Source organism: Capricornis sumatraensis, chromosome 2 (assembly GCF_032405125.1).
Source record: "Capricornis sumatraensis isolate serow.1 chromosome 2, serow.2, whole genome shotgun sequence".
Classification (NCBI taxonomy): domain Eukaryota; kingdom Metazoa; phylum Chordata; class Mammalia; order Artiodactyla; family Bovidae; genus Capricornis; species Capricornis sumatraensis.
In genome coordinates this window covers 136888318-136911449 of record NC_091070.1, presented here as the reverse complement: position 1 = coordinate 136911449, position 23132 = coordinate 136888318, and the positions used below count along the sequence as shown (strand labels likewise).

The window sequence follows — 23132 nt, the reverse complement described above, 5'->3', positions numbered from 1 at the left end:
GAGAAGTCCCAAGAGAGTATATCAGGTTTTCACTGGAGTCTTTCTATTCAGTGGCTTCAGACAGTGGGGGCAGCAAGCAAAGGCATCATTCCAAGGTTGATTCCCTGTTTGCTTCATGATCCTCCTGGATAGCTACTTAATATCATCTTTAAGGCAGAATCTCGAAAAGCGGACTCTGTCCAGTGTTTTAAAGAAAATGCAAAATAAATTGAGTAGTATCAGTAGACCAGCCTGAAGAAAAATAAAGAAAATAACTTTTCCACACTAATGTAGATTCATTTCAACACATATCATTAATGTAAATTTTCACCTTCATAGTGCCCAGGCAACAATATCTCAACGTTAAGTGTAATAACTGCTGAGGGCACTTTCCCACCTCTCGACAAAACCTCAGCACACTTTCCCTCCCTCCTTCATATATTCAGGTCTAATTTGCACAGGATTCAGAAGCACTTCACTCATTCATGTAAATAGGCTGCTTGTTCCTGATGAGCTCATCACACAAAAGCTTCTTAAGAGCTTTCCTCTCCTTGGCAAGGTAATATGTGATCCTGACACACAGGGTGAGAAAAGAAAAGGGGTTATTCACTTGGGACTGATGGCCTGAGAAGCTAAAGAATACATGTGTAGAAGCAGTGTTGTTTCTATTGGCAACTACTTTCACATCTATCAAAGTTTATCTTTGGTTTATACCCCTTGAACCTGAGCAATGCAGACTCTGGACAGGTTTGAGAGGTGTGGTTTTGGCCTCCCTTTGGTTCACTTTGGGCTTCCTTGGTGGCTCAGATGGTAAAGAATCTGCCTGCAACCCAGGAGTCCTGGGTTTGATCCCTGGCTTGGGATGATCCCCTGGAGAAGGTAATGGCAACCCACTTCAGTATTCTTGCCTGGAGATTTCCATGGACAGAGGAGCCTGGCAGGCTACAGTCCATGGAGGGCTCATTTTTTCTTCCCATGCTGCATCCTGTCCCTTCCAGTCTTTGCTGAAGCTGTTTCTTTTTTAGGAATCTGAGAATATAAAGAAGAAAGCTGTTAGGGGGTTAAATTGTCTCCTTCCAAAATTCATATGTTGTCGTTCTAACCTCCCAATACCTCAAATTCTGACCTTATTTGGAAATGGGGTCCTTGCATAGGTAATATAGTTGAGGTCATACTGCAGAAGGGTTGGACCCTAACCCGCTATGACTCGTATCTTTATAAAAGGGAAATTTGGACATGCATAGGGAGAGGAGCATGTGGAAATTAGTGCCCCAAGCCAAAGAACTACTGTTAAACTCTTGGAGAGTCCTGGAACAGATCCTTCTCTAGGGCCTTCTGAGGGAACATGGCTCTGATCATGCTTTGATCTTGGATTTCTGCCTCTAGAACTGTCAAGACAAGAGACTCCTACTGTGTGAGCTGCATGGTGTGCAGCACTTTTGTTGCAGCAGCCCTTTGCCAACAAAGGTCCGTCTAGTCAAGTCTGTGGTTTCTCCAGTGGTCATGTATGGCTGTGAGAATTGGACTGTGAAGAAAGCTGAGCACCGAGGAGATCCAGCCAGTCCATTCTGAAGGAGACCAGTCCTGGGTGTTCATGGGAAGGACTGATGCTGAGGCTGAAACTCCAATACTTTGGCCACCTCATGTGAAGAGCTGACTCATTGGAAAAGACTCTGATGCTGAGAGGGATTGGGGTCAGGAGGAGAAGGGGACGGCCGAGGATGAGATGGCTGGATGGCATCACCGACTTGATGCACACGAGTCTGAGTGAACTCCGGGAGCCAGTAATGGACAGGGAGGCCTGGCATGCTGCGATTCATGGGGTCACAAGGAGTCAGACACGACTGAGCAACTGAACTGAACTGAATGAAGGAATTTGTTGTTGTTGAGTTGCTAAGTCATGTCTAACTCTTTTGTGACCCCATGGACTGTAGCCCACCAAGCTTCTCTGTTCATGGAATTTCCTAGGCAAGAATACTGGAGTAGGTTGCCTATTCCTTCTCCAGGGGATCTTCCCAACCCAGGGATCAAACCTGCGTCTCCTTCTTTGGCAGGCAGATTATTTTTCACTGAGCCACCAGGGAAGCCCAATGGAGGAATGGCAGAGTGTTAATTTCCCAGGTTTAGCTCTGTCTCAAGCTATAGAATCCTCTGTGAGCTTCTGAAATATACATGGGATCATGTCATTGCCCAATTTAAAGCCCTCCAGTGGCTCCCACCTCCCTCATTACTGGGCCCTCAAGACCAACCCAGTCTTCCCCAAGAAGCTCTCTGACACGATCTCCTATTACTCTTTTCCTTGTGACTCTCTGCAACCCCACTGCACCTTGCTTGCATACTCACTCATGTCTGACTCTTTGCCACTCCATGGACTGTAGCCTGTCAGGCTCCTCTGTCTGTAAGATTATGTCCACAAGAATACTGGACCTTACTATTCTGTGAACTCTAAGCACACAGATATTCACACCTTTTTTTCCTCTCTCACTTAAATTTGGTTTTTGTTCAAACTAATTTCCTTGACCACCCTATGAAGAATAACACTTATTTTGCTTTTTTCCTCCTTCAATAACACCTCTCAGTACCTAATTCCATGTATCTCTTTATTGCTTGTCATCTGCAAGCAGGTAAGCTTCTCAAGTGTAGGAACTGGCAAGTTTGTTGCTGTATCCTCAAAGCCTTTGAATGGTGGAATACATCAAAGGAGCTCAATGTATATTTCCTGAATGAATGGATGATTTGCCCAACACTGGGAGATATTATAATTTTAAATTTTCAACAGCTATATTTCCACTGCATACTGGGTTGCTGCTTTCACTTTTACTGTGAGATTGATTCCACTTCCTATGTGTCTGAAAACACTCCTTCTCTCATCCTTTCCTAGCACAGACTCCCAGGAAGGGTATTTCCTAAATGAGAAAGGACAGAAAATGAGCAACTCTGAGGAGTCATTCCTCTTATCGCCTATATCCTTTGCAGAGTCTGGAACATGACAAATAATGGACGTAAGGAATCAACAGGAAATTATTTTTTTACTTTAAAAAAAAAAAACAACTAAATTTTAATCAACTAAATTTCACCAAAAGTAACCTATGCTCTTCAGGTGAACCTCATACTTGGCTTAAACGATCTTCAGTTTACCCAGTTGCTAAGATGGTCCCCAGTGATCGCTTTGTCTAGATATTCAGGCTGTTTATAATCCCTTCCTTCCCCTTGAATGTGAGGTGGTTTAGTAGCTCACTTTCTAAGGAACAGAATAGATCAAGGTGATGGGCTGTTACTTCTGAGATTAAGTATAGAGAGACTAGCTTACACCTTGAGTGCTCTTGCTCTCTCCCTCGTGGATGGTGTGATTTGGGGAAAAGCCAGCTGCCATCTTATAAGTCAGTCATGTAGAGAGGCACACATGACTGAGCTTGAAAACTGATTCTCCCCCCACTTGAGCTGTGAGATGACTGCGCCCTGGGTGACTGATTCGAGGGCTTATGGGAGACTCTGAGCCAGAAACCCCTGCTAATATAGTCCCTGATTCCTGGCCCACAGAAACTGTGGGGAAATAGATGTTGTCCTCCAGGGATAAGTGTTGGACTCATTTGTTACATGGAAGTAGACAACTCATATACCATGTGCTGTGTTTGATTTGTCGTCATCAATTTTAAAGGACTGCTATGGCATCTGATCCCATCACTTCATGGGAAATAGATGGGGAAACAGTGGAAACAGTGTCAGACTTTATTTTGGGGGGCTCCAAAATCCCTGCAGATGGTGACTGCAGCCATGAAATTAAAAGACACTTAGTCCTTGGAAGAAAAGTTATGACCAACCTAGATAGCATATTCAAAAGCAGAGACATTACTTTGCCTACTAAGGTCCGTCTAGTCAAGGCTATGGTTTTTCCTGTGGTCATGTATGGATGTGAGAGTTGGACTGTGAAGAAGGCTGAGAACCGAAGAATTGATGCTTTTGAACTGTGGTGTTGGAGAAGACTCTTGAGAGTTCCTTGGACTGCAAGGAGATCCAACTAGTCCATTCTGAAGGAGATCAGCCCTGGGATTTCTTTGGAAGGAATGATGCTAAAGCTGAAACTCCAGTACTTTGGCCACCTCATGCGAAGAGCTGACTCATTGGAAAAGGCTCTGATGCTGGGAGGGATTGGGGACAGGAGGAAAAGGGGACGACAGAGGATGAGATGGCTGGATGGCATTACCAACTCAGTGGACGTGAGTCTGAGTGAACTCCGGGAGTTGGTGATGGACAGGGAGGCCTGGCGTGCTGATTCATGGGGTCACAGAGAGTCTGACACGACTGAGCAACTGAACTAAATGTGCAAAGTTATCTTAAGATGATTCTTTCGAAGGCAAATATACATACATACAAGAGGTTTTTTTTTCCCCCCACATCTGAATTTAGCCTGTAACATTTATTTTTGTATATTAAATGGCCAAAATGCAAATATATGAAAGCTCTGTTTATATGTTGCCCCATTTAATCCTCATGAACACTGTCTGAAATAAGGTGCTTCATTACCCCATCTTAACTAAAGAGAAGCTGAGGAACAAGCAGTGTAAGCAGCTTGCCCAGGGTCATACAGCCAGTATGTGGTGGAGCCTGACAGTCCAGTTCTAAAGCTGAGGCCTTGACCATTAATCTGTGCTGTTGCTTAGACAAAAAGGTTGATTAGACTATTAAAATAGGTCAAATTGCTTTAAAAACTAGTTCTAGGTCTTGTGTAGAAGAGTTATTCAACCAGAATGAGAGTTTTCATGATTCAAAGATGCAATGTTACCAAACTTTGAATTCTCAGAATTAAATGAGATGAGATTTTTAAAAATATTCAAATGAGGAGACAAAAAGTAAATTATCATTGGAAAAAAAACAAAAAATTTACCCTCATGGAGGCAAGGACATTCAAATCACTTTGCTGATCAGACTTTGAGACATTATTAGATTTATTGACACATTTCAAACACATCAGTATGTGCTGACAGCAAGAAGTACGAGGATTTTTTTGACCCGGTTGTGCTGCCTCTTGACCCACGTCAGCAAATGCCCACAGTGTAGATAGAAACTCCTCTGGAGAAAGGCTTTAGGAATTCTGAGAAATTGGAAGTTCCCGTGCATTTTTGTTTCATAGATGAAGGTTGCCCTACCTGCCTTTCAGGGTTGTGCTGCTCCAGATTCAGTGAGATGAAGTCTGAAAAGGTTCCAGGAGCTGTAGATCCCAAATGTAGGGATACTTGTTTTTTTATCATTGGTAGAAGGAAAACGTACTAAACGCAGATCATGTGCATTGTGCTTCCTGTAGGCACAGCGCAGGAACGACTGAAAAGTGCTGCTGGGGCAGCCCAGGTGCTGTGACATCCAGAGCACACAGGCCCAAGCAGTTAATTCAGAAGGAGAGAAAGGTGGCTGGTGTCATGACAGCAGCCAGGAACTGGCCAGTCTCCAGTGCCCCCGCAAGGAGCTGTGGTTTCTGAGGTTCAGCTGCAGCCATCCACACAGAACTCAACTGCTAAGAGTCAAAGTCAAAGCACATTAGCTTTTCAGCCACAGAACCTAGGGCCAGTGCCTGCCCAATGGTCCACACACATGAGTGCTGGGGACCTGTTCACCCCACGAACATTCCCCAGCTTCCGGCATGTGCCAGTGGATGGGTACTAAGGGTACCGTGGTGCATACAGCAGACCCAGGATGTGTCCCTGTGCCACTTACAGCCACGAAATGACTGTGCAAAGGATTTTGAGTACAGCTGAACAGAGATTGGACTATCCTAGTTAGTACTCAGTTCAGTTCAGTAGTTCAGTTCAGTTGTTCAGTTGTGTCCGACTCTTTGCAACCCCATGAATTGCAGCACGCCAGCCCTCCCTGTCCATCACCAACTCCCCCGGAGTTTACTCAAACTCACGTCCATCTAATCAGTGATGCCATCCAGCCATCTCATCCTCTGTCGTCCCCTTCTCCTCCTGCCCCCAATCCTTCTCAGTACTAGCATATTCTAAAACCTCTATACGTTGGTGAAGTCGTTTGTTTCTTCTGTGGTTCAGGATAACGTCACAAAACCATGGAGCTTAGATAGAAATAATGGTTTACAACTGGTTAACCCATTCATTCTCCAAGATAAAGATTCAGGGGTTCTGTGTGCTTTCCCCAGGGTTGCTCAGCTGGAGAGGGGGCCAGGACTGTGCCAGCAGAGGGGGGTCCACTATTCTGGGGTTTACCCCCCACCCACGGGCTCAGCATGGACCCCAGTGTCCATTAGCAGACAGGGCGAGGAGTGATTTGTGCTCATTCTGTTTCTGCTCTGAGGTCTCTGAATCTCCGGGTCACTGTCATTGTACTGTGCCTAGAAATCCTGGAACTTCCTGACAGAGCCAGTCTAGAGTGCTTCAAGAGTTGTTTTTCTGTCATTATTTCCCTGAATTCTGTCTAACTGATGGCACCTACCTTGAGAAAGGATTTCTTTTGACCTTTTTTAGGGACTGGTTCATTACTTACAATAAGATACTTTTTAAAGTCTGCCAGACGCTAGAGCATAACATTTCTAATCAGAGCTCAACCAATCCCAGAAAACTATCTTCAGTGAAAAATGAAGTGTCTAATGGACTAAGTCTGAATGATTATGAGGTGGGTGATAATCCTATTTTCCTAGTCAAAATAATGTAGAGCTGTTAAACTCAACTTCTGAGGTTGTTTGTGGGTTTGAATATTAATCTTCCTGAACACACACCTTTTTATTCCAACTGTAATTTGAATGCTCAAAATGTAATCATACATAAGAAAACATGAGCTTTAGTATTTAAAATTAAAGCTTCCAGTCCATAATCTGGTCCCTAAGCATTTTACAGTTCATCAGGGGAAAGGGATCAACGTTTCCTGAGTACCTACCGTGTACCAGGCTCTTTACTGGCATCTTTTTCTTCATATGTTATGGTTTATCCTTCAGCTGTCTCAGACACTTGTAATTATCCCTTTATTACAGAAGATGAAACTGGTGCCCAGAAAGTCACTGGTGGTGCTGGGGTTTGAATCCCAGGGACGGAGAAGCCTGATGGGCTGCCAACTATGGGGTTGCACAGAGTCGGACACGGCTGAAGCGAGTTAGCAACAGCAGCAACTGCTAAAACTTCTATTTTCTATGATACCAGATGATTTAACATCATTCCTAGAAAGACTGTCTAATTGAGAATCTGTAGTTTTACCCCTTAATCCAATAAGTGAGCCTGATTTATACTGAAGGAATTCAAAGATTCATATAGCAACTACCCAAATTTGACAGCAAATCCATCTGACAGTGACTGCCATAATGACAGTGATAAAAATGGTTCAGAGCAAGCCAGACAATTACACTTCATATGTACAGTCTCAGTTGAGTCCCACGACCATCCTGTCAAGCACCTGCTGTTATTATACTGATTGGCCGAGCCCCTGTGTGGTGAGGATGGGATGGGAACCCAGAGATGCTGATGTCTGGGGCGATGCTCTTATCACTCTTCTGTACAGTTGTCAAATTAAATAGAACAAAGCAAGGCACCTAAAGACTAATTATCAATATATTTACTTAAATGACTTGATGGGAGACAATATTTTAATGATTTATAAGGATTATCCCCATGTTAACAAAGAAGGAGTTCCTATCATGCTTGGTAGTGGTAAGAATGGTGATGATAAGATACAAGGTGTAAAGTCCCCTCAATGATAACATGTTGAAGAGAAATCCAAAGGAATCAGCCCTTCAAGTAGTGGGAGTCAGGGCTGGGGTAACCCACCATACTATAATGAAATAGGGGAGATTTTGTATTTCTGAGCGCAGTGTGCTGGTGACGTCAACCAGACGGTATTACCTTGAAACTGACCTTCCCCGCTCTTTAGAAGGAATGGGCTTCCCTGCTGTTCTGAGCCAACCTGCCTCCACCACTGGGGACAACTCACAGGCCTGCTCTGTCAAGGGAAACTTGCCTCCAAGTCTCTCTGGCTTAGCACTTCATCATTTTCTATGGAAAGGTTGAATCAAAGTAGATAAAGGTCAATCTCTGACACCTATCTCTCTGGGCAACATCTATTTGAGACTCTCTTTTAGGAGGCAGGAATAGGAGAATGTTTCTGAATTGTGTTCATCTTCAATCATTTAAACCGCTCTTTTGTATCACAGCTGCTCAACTATGCAGTCTTACATCCCTAATCTCCCTTTTGCCCCTGTTGTTTTTGTTTCATTTCTAAGTCATGTCTGACTCTTTGTGAAACTGTGGACTGTGGCCCACCAGGCTTCTCTGTCTAATGGGATCTCCCAGGCAAGAATATTGGAGTGGGTTGCCATTTCCATCTCAAAGGGATCTCCCGACTCAGGGATCGAACCTGTGTCTCCTGCATTGGCAGGCAGATTCTTTACCGCTGAGCCACCAAGGAAACCCTTTTGCCCCTAGTAAGTGTGGTGGTACAGGCTCTGGAGTCAGACCATCCAAGTTGGAACTCTCCGACACTTGCCAGCTCTGTAAGATGGGTCAAGCTATAGCCTCTAAAAATGCCTGTTCCTTCAACTGAAACCTGGAGATAATATGGGGTTATACCTCCTGGGGTTATTGTAAATTAGAGCACATAAAGCATTTAGAACTGTGTGGCACATGGTAAGCATGTCAATGATATATTATCTGCAACTATTGCAGATCACAGTTAGGGCTTCTAGTCTTGTGTTTATGATGAGATCTGCACATGCTGAATTATGTATGGAACTGTTCGATGGAAAGACTTCAGCTCTCAATCGATGTAATGCAAGTAGTAACTATTTATTATATTGACATATTTACAAAATATTACAAAGTGAAATACCACTCTAATTCACCATATTACATAGGGCTGCATACAGGCAAGACAAAGTATATGGAAAACATTTACTTCTGTCTTTGGTATTAGAAATCTACACAAATCTGCAGCATTTAAAGTTTCCAATATGAAGTATTTAACATAGACAAAGATGTAAATGGTAAGGTCATGAAAAGGGACGCTAATATCCTCTGCTGGGAAAAGCCCAGGTCCATGAAATGTAGCAAGAGAGGGAGTCTATTGGCTAAAAAAAAACCAAAACAAAAGAAACAGCACGAGCTACAGTACTTTACACAGGAGTGTTTCAGTTTGTATGAAGCTGCTCTCTCTGTAACATTTGGCAGACAGTAACAGACAAAACATTACCCAGACACAATGTTGCAGATAAGACTTTATGGGAAAGAATCCACTCCAAAGAGACACCTTGAGTGTGTAACTTCACTATACAGAACATCTTATAAAACTCAATTTCATGATCATTTACACATATACAAAAACTTAACTGGTTTTAGCAAGTAACTTTTCTAAAACACAATCACAGTTTACATAATTCTGAGGTAAAGGTCCTGAATCTATCCTATTTGAGAAGTCCTAGCCCACGAGGGTCTCTAAAGGGAGAAGTATCCACGAAACATCAAGTTCTGGCCCTCAGTGGGTTGGGGAGAAGGCCAATCACACCCACCTCATTTTAAAGATGATCCAAGATTTCAGAGCTAAATGTTCCTAATTTGGTTCTATGAAGTTAATGCTTCTAATGTTTTCTGTAGACACTGAGTCTTGTCAGAACATGACTTCTGCTATGGAGAAAATATTTCATCAGGAAAGGGCCAAGTTAGTGTCTTAACTTGATTCTCTTGACTGGGCACTCTGTACACCCCAGGAAAAATGTACTTAGACTCCTCATATAAACAGTGAAGACTTGGTCAAATAAATGCACTGCAGACTTATCTTCCCACCAGTTAATACACACCCGGAAATGGACTCAGATGGGAAGAGCCTCAGTGAGTGCTGGGAGCCCACAGTGGATAAGATCAGAAAAGTCTAGTGACGCTCCTTTGTGTCCCTGAAATGCATAAAGGACCTTAATGTGCTTTCCTTCAGAAATCCTCAATGAGGTTGTTTGTGCTACTGTAAATACTCCAGGAAAATGTGGGAATCGGCATGTATGTCCCAGGTCTTTTTCATTTGGGCAGGGGAGTCGGGGAGGAGGAAAAGGCATATGTTAATAATGTTGCTTCTCTGAAATGACTTACTATAAATCATAGTCATTGGTCTGTTTATGTAAACAATGGCACCTTAACTCAGGTTACTTGTAACTACCCCCCCAAAAAAATACCCAGCCAAGATTATCTCATAAAGTGAAGTACTACATTTTCTAAAATAACCCTATGAAATCATGAAGGTTGTGAAGATTTAACATGAAGATACTCTTATCCACTTTTTGGGGTATGTCTTCTTATGGAGAAGTTTGCAAATATAATCAGGACTTCAAATGAATATAAACTCCTCCCTCCCACAGATGTCACTTATTAAGCAAAGCTGAGCATTTGCCTCTGAAACTTTCACATGAGGAACACTGGTGGTAGTGGCAGGGGGCGGGGGGTAAAAGTGTTTGCCCAGCAATGAGTCACCTTGCTGGGCAATTTAAGACAAGTAATGCTGGACCTTGTCGGTAAGCTGCCCCAGTGGCAGAACTCCCATTTTTCTTCATGCTGAAGAAAGCAAAATTAAACTTCTGCTTCTTTGTACCATCAAAAATTCTGGAGAATGGCACAGGAGAAGAAAGTAAATACACATTAGACATGTCCTAATGGCTGGCATTCATGACGTCTGACTGGACGAAATAGAAACATGAACCAGTGTCCTTTTAGGGCTTTCTGGGGGAAGAAAAGCTTTTGGCTTTGCCCTGGTCCCTGACAATGACAGACGGGCAGGCTGTTTCTTGCATAGCTCTAGGCGAGCCATTAATCTGTCAGTACCAGCATCTTTAGAAATCCCAGCATTAAGACTTAGGAGGGGAAAGAGAGAGAAGATGTTGAATAGCCAGAAAGGCAGCTTCTTAAACACTTCAGTGAATTCATAATGCTGTACAGGCTGCTGTTAATCCCTTCTCTGAAATTCCTGGTGCAGTGCAACGCTGGACTGGAATTTACTCATCCTCTTCCACATACGTGGATGGAAACCAGCCCACCTAAAAAGGAAAAGCAATGTGACTCTATCCAGCACTTCAAACAGAGCAGTTCATTTTCATAACACGCAGAATTAAGCTGGGGTTTAATGCCCACAATGCCCACTGCAGATGAAGAGGATTGGTTTAAACTGCTGCTAAAAGCCCAATAGAGTGAGTGGTAGAAAGGGTGGAATAAAATACGCTTCAACAGTGTTCTAATCTGTGAGGACACAAATATGTAAATTAAGAGGTTCTACTACTGAATGCTCCCTTCTTCTGCTATAGAACAAGATATAAAGACAGAGGTCCTGTGCCTGCTCTTTCTAATTTCGACCAGTGGCTCTCACAGACATTTTGTGCTCCACATAAAGCTGATGCTCTAGACTTAAAAAGAGGCTTACAGACTCAAAAGGACTGACATGCTCCTAAACCCTTTTCCCAAAAGGAAGCCATCAAATTTGCCTAAGTAAACTTTGTTTATGTCAGTATCCTAGTCACGCAATGCATTTTTCTGGAGTCCCTGTTTTCAGTAAGGAACACCAGAGCACGTGCACGTAAAAACACCCCAGTGATGGAAAAACCCATCATCAACTTAACTGTGTGACCTTGTACAGTTCTTTTAACCCCTCTGGGCCACATTCTTCTCACCTATAAAATGAAAGGTCTCTACCAGATAACTTGTAAGGGCCTTCTAGTACTATATTTGATTATTCCATTGGGATTTGCAGGTTAAATTTTAAAAATCTGTAAGAAAACATACTTTATGTGGAGCCAGGACCCTGGGAGGGTGACAACTGTAAGGTGGTGAGGGGTTCCCCCCCAGCATCATGGGTGCCGGTGGCTGCCCCGCCCCCTTCCGTTACAGGATGATCACATTGAGAGGGACGCTCACCCTGCCATTAACTTCTCCTCTCCACCAGCCGTTCGCACTCATCTTCGTGTAAATCTTCACCACATCTCCTTTCAGCAGGGACAGTTCTCGCATATCTCTGGCACAGAAGTCATACCGAGCAATAGCGATGCCCAGCACCTTTGGACTTAACACTGTAAAGAGATTATGGGGCGTCAGGATGGATTTGCACTTTACCGATCATAAGAAGCTAGTCAGATGGATGTTCTAGATGCTATCAAGATGCACAGCCGTGATTTCACTACAGACTAGTGATGATGGCAGAGGGGCTTGAAAGCAGCAGAACTGCTGTTTCAATTCAGCCAGCGGCAGTCAGGTCCACAAAGTTTAAAGACTCATTATTCGGTTTTCATGCTCTTCACAGGAACTTCCAAACAGGGACTAGTTTTTGTAGTTTGGCAGGAAAAATGTGAATATCTAAATTACTATCTAGGGTGACAGAATCTCAAGTAACTAGCATAAATTTCCTATTAATGGCACAGTAGTCCATTTTTAACTAGAACCTCTATGGTAAAAGCTTCACATTTTTATCTTGTAAGCTCCTCAACTAAGACTCAAAACAATTAACTTTTTTTTTGCTCTGAAAGGCTCCTACTGAATCCATGTCATCACTTCTAGTCAAATGGCATCTCCTCCCCACAAACAGCCTTTTTTTTAGTTAAAACTATTTACAGACAGTTATTCTTTTATATGTCATTTCACTTGTGAAGAAGCTTAAATCATGTTTCATGGAAAAAAATAATAAACACCATCCATGTATCTTCTTTGTTTCAAACAAATCTTATAGAACTGCCCTGGTGGCTCAGATGGTATAGAAAATCTTTACTGAAATACATAATCAAAAACAAGATTCAGGGTGTTCGCTTCCTATACTTAGATTTTTTTTTCAATAGTAGGAGAGGAGTTAACCCCTTCTTTGCCCTCATCTGCTTGTAACGAAAGGAAAACTCAGTTCAAGCTGGACATCTGTTCGTCTCTGGTGTTTCAGAACACATTTCATATTAACATCTCTACCTGTTGCTCCTTGGGGTTATAAAGTATTTTCAATTATATTTTCAGTGATTCTGAGAATCACTCACCTGGGATTGGTGGAACTTTATAAACCTTAAACGGTAGAGAAACTGAAGTACAAGAAAGGAAAAAAAAACATGGGAATTGCCATACATCATATTCTTAACAGTTCCCAGTGTCTAGACAGCTACAGTTATGACTGTCACCCTGGAAAACTGTGCCCTCTTGGAGACTGGGATCTCTGGCCTATTTTCCAGAGCTTTGCAATGATAGAAATTGTTTAGTCTCCAGGTGTCCATCATAAGATAAACGAATGGCAATGCTGTAGATTTCAGAACTGTAAAGGGAGCAAAATAGGTCATTTTATTCTACTGTTCGGACACAAACCACTTTAACAGTTTCCTTAAACCATCCCATGACTGGGGCACTACTCTTAGAGTCGTGCACGTAAAAACACCCCAGTGATGGAAAAACCCATCATCAACTTAACTGTGTGACCTTGTACAGTTCTTTTAACCCCTCTGGGCCACATTCTTCTCACCTATAAAATGAAAGGTCTCTACCAGATAACTTGTAAGGGCCTTCTAGTACTATATTTGATTATTCCATTGGGATTTACAGGTTAAATTTTAAAAATCTGTAAGAAAACATACTTTATTCAATCATCATGTACTCCCTACATGTCACATAAACAGCCCTTACATTCTCTGGCTAATGACAGAAATTAAGACCAGAATGCCCTGCACAAGCAGATGAACAGTCATCCTTCAAAGCAATATGAACTAAATTCTACTCTTATATTTGGAGATAAAGTTGGGATTTTGGGCCTATTTATTTTCTTAATGGAAAGACATGAACACTGGCTTTTCCCAACTAAAATTTCTGATCCTCAAGGAAACTAGTTTTATAAAGCACTTCATTCTCCCTTTATACTTTCACCTCTCAATTCTTTCTAACTGATGAAAGAAAAAATGTCTTGCTGAAATATAACATGAGCACACACATAAAACTAGAGGATTGGAATGTCAAGACAAACGATGACTTGATGACAGAGAAAAGGAAAGTGCATGGTGGGAATGTGACTGGAGCGGCTGTTTGTGAGGAAATGTGTCTACATGAGAAGCCATACACAGAAGTCAAAATACTTGCAAACAAAAGCAAGTTGAAAAGACACATAAAAGCAGTAAAGCAGTACCTGACCAGAAAGGAGTGGAAGAAGGGGGGACAAAGCTGTAGTCTGGTGGAGTTACAAAAGAAAACCCACAGAACAAAGAAGGGGCTTAGAGAAGGAAAGAAAAAGAGAGAAGCAAAGAGCATTTAGGTGTTGGCAAAACACATCTTGACACAGCTATTTCGTTGTCTATAACCTTAAGAAAACTGTCACATCCAAGTTGAAATATCAAGCTTCATTTTCACCCATTCGTCTCCTATCACCATTTTTAAATGACGATCAAGCCAGATTTTTTACATTTTGATTGACATTAATGCAATTCAGAGCGATCCATCCCTTTACAGGTGAGCACAGCACACCCCTCCATGCTGCCATTGTTGAACCCCTTCCCCCCAAGGTTGGCCTTCTTTGAAGTGGTGCACAATCCCTACTTTGCCACATCGGTGGAGATGGCGATCATGTAAATTCTTAATGTAATACGCTTCACATTATAACTGATATAAAGAAGAGATATAAAAGCCGATAGGGTGGCGTCAATGAAATATGCAGAACCCACTGAAAATTCAAGAAAATCACTCATAAACTTTGTTAAGAACCACCCTCACCCTCCAAACAAGCATGTGCATGGTAGCTTATTTCCAAAAATAAAATATCTGGAAAAGAGAATAAATATATCCCCCAGCTATAGGAATGTACAGAAAATACCTATGCATTTAGATGCTCAAAAACCTCTCACTTTACTTTTAATAATCAGGGCTAAAATTATCAAATGGTTTGAAAGAGTCAGATGCCATGCTCAGTGTTTTATAAACAACTCAGAGGAAGATACCCATGATATTTCTTCCTCATATTTGAGAACAACCTAGATTCAAACCTACACAGTGTGACTCGAGTCAAGGTTCTTCACTGCTGCCTACTCCGCATCTATCCCTCTGCTTCAGGTACCACCTTAGACAGTTTTAAAACTCTCCCTGCTGATGCCAAGGTGCCATTGTAATAGAAAAGGAAGTGTGACTGTAAACTTTCTCCCAATGTGTATTCTCCCCTTAAGCCATGTAATACGTTATTTGGTTGAGCTATGTTTGCCCAGAGACTCTATTACTAAGTTCTTGCTACTGGGATGGGATGTTAGCAAAAGTATCGTGAGGCATCTTTGGGAAGGCAGCTGGCACACACCTTCACCCTTCTCTTGTTCGTTATTCTGCCCTGCTGTCTGGAATGTGATAGCTACCATCCTGGTTCTTGAGAAGGCAGACCTCACCTTAAGGATGAACTTGCAAGAGTCTGGGTTATTAACATACTCTTGTACCTAAGAATAGCAGTAGCTCATTAAGGGGATGCTTAGATTCCAACCAAACAGACTGGGCAGAGGAACTGAAAGGAGGGGTTTAGTGGTTCTTGGGTTCATATATAAATTGATGCATGCATGACACTTTTTCATAAGTGGCCTCCCATATTTGACCTACCCTGAAGTGTATCCTTGTTGATAATCAAGGTTCTCTTCTAGTCCACTGCATGTTCCAACTTACACTTTTTTTTTTTAATATAGCAGTATGTGCCCATACAACTAATTTTATAATCTGTGCAATTGACTTTATATTACCATGCAATGTAATTGGTTTGTTTGATTTCGAGGTCATGTTATATCTATTGTTAAAGAGAGAAAAGGACGCCAACTCTAACTGAATGAGGAAAATGGCACCGTAACTCTACTGTTGGCAGAAAATCTGGTGCCAAGATTCCTATCCAGTGTTTGGGAGAACTCTTCATTCTGCTCATTACTTCTAAGTGTCCATGCTTGATTCTCTCTCTGGGACTATTTATCCATGGAGTAATAAAAAGAAGTGGTATTTCCCCAAAATTTCTAATGAAGGTAATTCAAGTCAAGAGTCTGAAAGATAACAAAAGATAAGTTAACTCTAGAAGGAAGAAATAAGAAGTCAATGAAAACACAACTAAATGGTACTTAAATCTCAAATTTAGGTAGATAGCGCCTCCTCCTATTCGTTGAACTCATCTTTGCTCACTTAACTGCTCAACTTCCAACAAAAACCAGCACAACACAAAGGAAAGAACATGAAATATATTCATGTCTTGTTGCCCAAGATCCCTGAGAGCCATAATCTATCAATGATATTCCTACAACAACTATCATTTTTTTCTGAGGTGCTGAACAGCTATTAAATACAGTATGTCTCATGGCATTAACCATACCATAGGCCTGAGGAATCTTCTCGGGAGAGAAACGGATTAACCTCTTACATCCCAATATGTAGCTCTCAGCCAAACATTGTAAGTCCTGGTAAGATGCTTTCTAGTTTTCACACATTGTAGCATGACTTATTGTTGTCACTCTTTCTACATATCAATTTTCACTGTCTTTGGGTCCTAAATTCTTGTATGCTGGCAAAACAGCATTTGAACACCTGGCACCTACGGGGATAAGAGTGTAAAAGAATGTGTCTCCCTAGGAAAGCATGGACTTAAATCTAAATGGAAGCAATGTCAGAATAAAGCATTTGATAAAGATATTTTGTGAAATGGTTTAACCTATAAAACATTTATGCCCATAGTTAGACTATATCCACCTCTTTCCACACACACGTACAGATAGATGTTTTCTACATCATATTCCTCCAACTGTACCAAGATGCTAATGTAAGAATTATTGGTAGGTGCATATCCTGGAATGGAATAGAAACAGCTGAGTAACACTGACATTCAAATGGGGACATTGAGGGATTATAACCTCCTATTCCTTTTACTTCCTGGCCTAAAATTCATTCACCACCTAGTACTGTAGGGAGCCTGGTGCTAGTATATCACATTATTCCAGGAAGCTTCTTAAGAGAAAGAACTTTTATTCATATCTGTATCCACTGGGATAATAGTAAAAATCTGTGTTGAGACCTTTTTCATTAAAATAATCATTTGCAAACCGCATGCCTTAGTTTAGGGCCTAACTTTCCTCCTTCCTCAAATACTTTCAACTCCTTATTAGCATAGATGGAGAACAATGCTCAGAGAGACCATCACAGCCAGGTAGGTCTCTCTGGTTAATTTCATATGATACCTGGCATTCAAATGGGCTAATGTTTATGGAACATTAGCAAATAAGTGGCTCATAAGCGTCTGCCTCCAATGTGGGAGACCTGGGTTCGATCCCTGGGTCGGGAAGATCCCCTGGAGAAGGAAATGGTAACCCACTCCAGTATTCTTGCCTGGAGAATCCCACGAACAGAGAAGCCTGGTAGGCTACAGTCCATGGGGTCGCAAAGAGTCAGACACGACTGAGCGACTTCACCTTCACCTTCATAGTCTAGTGATAGTTCTCATTAAGAGTTATTCAAAGCACAGTCAAATAATTACTCTTCCAAGTTAAAACTTGAAATACTGACATTTTCTAATAGAAACAAAAGCTATTGGCATAACCATTATAAACTGACTGGCAAATAACTACTGAATATTATTCAGTTCTGAGACTTGACTAAGAGGACAGAGCCACAGAAGTATGTCAATTAAAAAAGGAGCACAATGTTCACAGTAGAATAAAAAGTACTAGTGAACTGGTATCGACACATATATTTCTGTTGTAAGGTTAACTTAGCATTGCTTTAAAGTGTTATGCTCCACCTTGATTAGGCTATTCGTGTTCATGAGCAAATGAAAATCCACTCGATTTTCAATAACATTTGAAATTTGTACACTGCAGAGACCAAGCTCAATCAACACTTGTCCTTAAGGTACTGATTATCAAATCAAAGTATTTTTGAACTACCACTTAATTATCCATCATTTGTATAACTGAAGATGAGGCTAAGCATTTGGTAATTATTCTCTGGGGCAGGAATTACCTAATGCGGAGCCTTGAGTTGGAACAACCACAGGTATTTACACTCATTTATGTTAACAAAAAAAAAAGTCATCAGTAAAAAATATCAGACAGTTGTACCAATGGTACCATCATCAACACAGTTGTCCCTGAGTCTGGGCCCAATAGTGGCCTAGAGATTTTCCTGAAGAACTATGTTCCTATGTGGACCCACTTTGAAGGATCCAGGAATTCCTTTTACCAGGATCATCTACAGATGGTCTAGCAACAGAGAACATGTGAGAATTTAATGAATATTTAAATTTGTGATCCTTAACCTTAGTTTTATTTTGGAACCTAGTCATGTCTTCTTAAACTTGCAGCAAATTTCATAGACATAGTATCAAATATCTGTTCCCCCAATCTCTCTCAAATACACAGTGTTTATTGTATATTTTATATATTGTCACTGAAGAAACTAATTCAGATTGGCTGAATTATGATAGTAACCTAGCAGGACTTTCTGACACATCAGATGTGAGATAGAATAGCAAGAGAATATTCTAAGATGACTGTAAGGTTTTTGGCTTAAGCAACTGGAAGAGTGGAGATTTTTTTTTTAGGGAAGTACTCAAATGGAGCCTAAATTCTACTCACAGCACTATCTAAGATGAGTGATTTCTGTATCTCAGTATCAACTCTCTCTTCATTATATATAATATTGGTTTTATTTAATTGAATGCTGACATCTGGTAAATGGACAAATCTCCTCTAACCTAAAATTCAAAGATATGACAAGGAGTACTTAGACTTATTGTGAATATAAACAGCTACTCGGTATTCAATGCTGCACAATCTAAATATATAAAGCCATCAACGAGAAAAACTGAGTATAATAAGGCCTTATTGTTATGGAAAATGAGATCATTTGACATTTCAGGGGACTCCAGATTATTTATAGGCATCTAGTTTACCAAGATGTGAACTTTATTCTAAATGCTTACTCTTTAAGACAGAGCATCAGACTTCAAAAGAGCTTACAAATTAGTGATGAGAGAGAGTTGATACTGAGATTCAGAAATCACTCATCTTAGATAGTGCTGTGAGTAGAATTTAGGCTCCATTTGAGTACTTCCCTAGAAAAAAAAATCTCCACTCTTCCAGTTGCTTAAGCCAAAAACCTTACAGTCATCTTAGAATATTCTCTTGCTATTCTATCTCACATCTGATGTGTGAGAATGTCCCGCTGGGTCACCGTCATAATACTGGGTTGGCCAAAAAGTTCATTCAGATTTTTCCATAAGATATTATACAAAAACCTGAATGAACATTTTGAGTGAGTGAGTGAGTGAGTGAGTGAAGTCGCTGAGTCGTGTCCGACTCTTTGCGACCCCGTGGACTGTAGCCCACCAGGCTCCTCTGCCCATGGGATTCTCCAGGCAAGAATACTGGAGTGGGTTGCCATTTCCTTCTCTAGGAGATCTTCCCAACCCAGGGATCAAACCCAGGTCTCCTGCATTGGAGGCAGACGCTTAAACCTCTAAGCCACCAGGGAAACCCCACATTTAGCCAACTCAGTATATCACCTGTCTGGATGCGTGTTGGTCCAGGCTACTGAACTGCTGCATAAGCCTCCTGACTGGTCTTCCTGCTTCTGCACTGTTGCTGCGCCCACATGCTCAGTCGCTTCGCTCTGTTCTTGGCAATCCTATGGACTGTACCCAGCCAGGCTCCCTAGAACAACCCTATTACAGTCAGACCACGTTTCCCTCTGTTTAAATCCTTCCGACGGCTTCCCATTTCTTCCAGAGTAAAAGCTCCAGTCTCCCACAGCTGCACATCGGCTGATCTGCTCTCTGTCTCCGTCTCTGCTGCTCTGTTCACACTGCACACGTCACACATGCGCCTTCCTGTGCACTGGCTCCTCTGTGAGCACTTCCTCGAGTTTCTACTCAGCAGTTACTTTCAGAATGAGGCCTACCCCAGTGCCCCATAAAAGAGCCATGGACACGTACCAGTTGTACGGTGCGGTACAGAGAAAAACCTGAGACTATTGCGGGGGGTGGGGTGGGGAGTGATATACAAGCAAAGAAGGGGTTAGAGGGTACACAGTCCCCTAAATTCCCACTGTCCTACTGCTGAGGATGAGCATGGAAGTTCTGCCCGTGCCATGGCCAAAGTTCAGTAGCCTGCTCTTCAGATGGATTAGGGTATTTATGTGAGTTTATAATAGTAGAAACTCCCCATTTACTACGGACCAGATATTTGTGACCCCCTCACCATCCTCCGAATTCATATGTTGAAACTTAATGCCTCATGTGATGGCGCTAGGGAGTGAGGCTTTGCAGAAGTGCTTAGGTCATGAGAATGAAGCCCGCATGAATGGGATTAGTGCTGTTATGAAAGCAGTCCCACAGAGCTTCCTCATTCCTTTCCACCAAATGAGGACACACAGCACCTTCTGTGAACCAGAGAGCAGGTCATTACCAGATACCAAATCTGTCAGCACCTTCACCTTGAACTTTCCAACATCCAGAAGCATGAGCCATGCATTTCTAGGGTTTATAAGACACTTGGTCTATGGTATTTTGTTACAGTAGGCCAAAGAGACTACAGCACTGGTCATCCAAGTGACCTTGTTAGGAAGGGGAGCTTGTGAAGCCAGCAGCTGTTCTACTATGAAGAAAATTCAGAACTGCTGAACCAGCTCTCTACTAAACAACCAAAAGGAAGAAAAACAAATCTCTAGTTTTGTTCTTCATCACCTGACCACCTCAGTTAAAATCATAAACCACTCCCAGAACCCCTGAGAAGCATTACACTGTTAAATGATTTTTCCAGAATATTCACCAACTTCTAGTATCAGTTCAGTTCAGTCATTCAGTCATGTCCGACTCTTTGCCACCCTATGGACTGTAGCACACCAGGCTTCCCTGTCCATCACCAACTCCCAGAGTTTGCTCAAACTCATCCCCATCAAGTCAGTGATGCCATCCAACCATCTCATCCTCTGTCATCCCCTTCTCTTGCCTTCAAACTTTCCCAGCATCAGGGTTCTTTCCAAGGAGTCTGTTCTTCGTGTCAGGTGTCCAAAGTATTGGAACGTCAGCTTCAACATCAGTCATTCCAGTGAATATTCAGGACTGATGTCCTTTAGGATGGACTGGTTGGATCTCCTTGCAGTCCAAGGGACTCTCAAGAGTCTTCTCCAACACTGCAGTTCAAAAGCATTAATTCTTCAGTGCTCAGCTTTCTTTATGGTCCAACTTTCACATCTATACATGAGTATTTGAAAAACCATAGCTTTGACTAGACAGACCTTTGTTGGCAAAGTAATGTCTCTGCTTTTTAATATGCTGTCTAGGTTCATCATAGCTTTTCTTTCAAGAAGCAAGGGTCTTTTAATTTCATGGCTGTAGTCTCCATCTGCAGTGATTTCGGAGCCCAAGAAAATCAAGTCTGTAACTATTACCATTGTTTCCCTATCTATTTGCCAGAAGTGATGGACTGTATGCCATGATCTTTGCTTTTTGAAACTTGAGTTTTAAGCCAGCTTTTTCTCTCTCCTTTTTCATTTTCATCAAGAGGCTCTTTAGTTCCTCTTCGCTTTCTGCCATAAGGGTAGTGTCATGTGCATACCTGAGGTTATCCATATTTCTCCCAGCAGTCCTGATTCCAGCTTACGGTTCATCCAGCCCAGCATGATGTACTCTACTTATAAGTTAAATAAAGTAGGGTGACAATATACAGCCTTGATGTGCTCCTTTCCCAATTTGGAACCAGTCTGTTGTTCCTTGTCCTGTTCTAACTGTTGCTTCTTGACCTGCATACAGATTTCTCAAGAGGCAGGTCGGGTGGTCTGGTATTCCCATCTCTTTCAGAATTTTCCAGTTTGTGGTGATCCACACAGTCAATGGCTTTTGTGTAGTCAATAAAGCAGAACTATATGTTTTCCTGGAGTCCTCTGGCTTTTTCTGTGATCCAGTGGATGTTGGTAATTTGATCTCTGGTCCCTCTGCCTTTTCTAAATCCAGACTGAACATCTGGAAGTTCTCGGTTCATGCACTGTTGAAGCCTATATTGGAAACTTTGAGACATTACTTTGCTAGCGTGTGAGATGAGTACAATTGTGTGGTAGTTTGAGCATTCTATGGCATTGCCTTTCTTTGGGATTGGAATGAAAACTGACCTTTTCCAGTCCTGTGGCCACTGCTGAGTTTTCCAAACTTGCTGGCATATTGAGTGCAGCACTTTCACAGCATCATCTCTCAGGATTTGAAATAGCTCAACTGGAATTCCATCACCTCCACTAGCTTTGTTCATAGTGATGCTTTCTAAGTCACACTTGACTTCACCTTCCAGGATGTCTGGCTCTAGGTGAGTGATCACACCATCATGATTATCTGGGTCATGAAGATCTTTTTTGTACAGTTGTTCTGTGTATTCTTGCCATCTCTTCTTAATATCTTCTGCTTCTGTTAGGTCCATACCACTTCTGTCCTTTCTTGAGCCCATCTTTGCATGAAATGTTCCCTTGGTATCTCTAATTTTCTTGAAGAGATCTCTAGTCTTTCCCATTCTATTGTTTTCCTCTATTTCTTTGCATTGATCCCTGAGGAAGGCTTTCTTATCTCTCCTTGCTATTCTTTGAAACTCTGCATTGAGATGGATATATCTTTCCTGTTCTCCTTTGCCTTTCGCTTCTCTTCTTTTCACAGCTATTTGTAAGGTCTCTTCAGACAACCATTTCATTTTGCCTTTTTTGGCCTTTCTTCTAGTAAACTATATAATTTATTTTTATCTATTATCCACTGTCCCCACTACCACAAAGGCACAGACTTGTCTTTTTTTTTTTTCACCACTGTACGTCCCCAGTAATTTGAACAATGCTCATCCTGCAGTAGGCCCTCAATAAAGATCTGTTTTTTCAAATTTATTTTTAATTGGAGAATAACTGCTTTACAACGTTGTGCTGGTTTCTGCCATGCAACAACATGAATCAGCCGTAAGTATGCAGATGTCCCCTCTCTCATAAGTCTTCCTCCCACCCCACCCCCACACCCCAGCCCTCTCGTGTTAACACCGCGGCTGGTGTTACGGAGCACCAGGCTGCTTCCCTTGCGATTCCGCGGCTCTGTCCTTGCTGTCTGTTTTGCATACGGTAGTGTGTATATGTCAGTGCTATTCTCGCAGTTTGTCCCGCCCTCTTCTCCCCACGCCATGACCACAAGTCTGTCCTCTACGTCTGTGTCTATTCCTGCCTTGC

The 23132-nt window shown here is 41.9% G+C and overlaps 1 protein-coding gene across 1 annotated transcript in view; it reads right to left on the bottom strand.

The window, feature by feature from the left end:
* Window positions 1-8823: 8823 nt before the first annotated feature.
* The window catches only part of VAV3 (vav guanine nucleotide exchange factor 3), a 432262-nt gene continuing 417953 nt past the window's right edge, over window positions 8824-23132 (bottom strand). The window contains exons 26-27 of the mRNA XM_068966607.1: window positions 11856-12007; window positions 8824-10984 (exon numbers count right to left, since the gene is read on the bottom strand). Of these exons, the coding sequence (XP_068822708.1) occupies window positions 10943-10984; window positions 11856-12007 (194 nt within the window). The 3' untranslated portion in view covers window positions 8824-10942. The remainder of the gene's footprint in view (window positions 10985-11855; window positions 12008-23132) is intronic.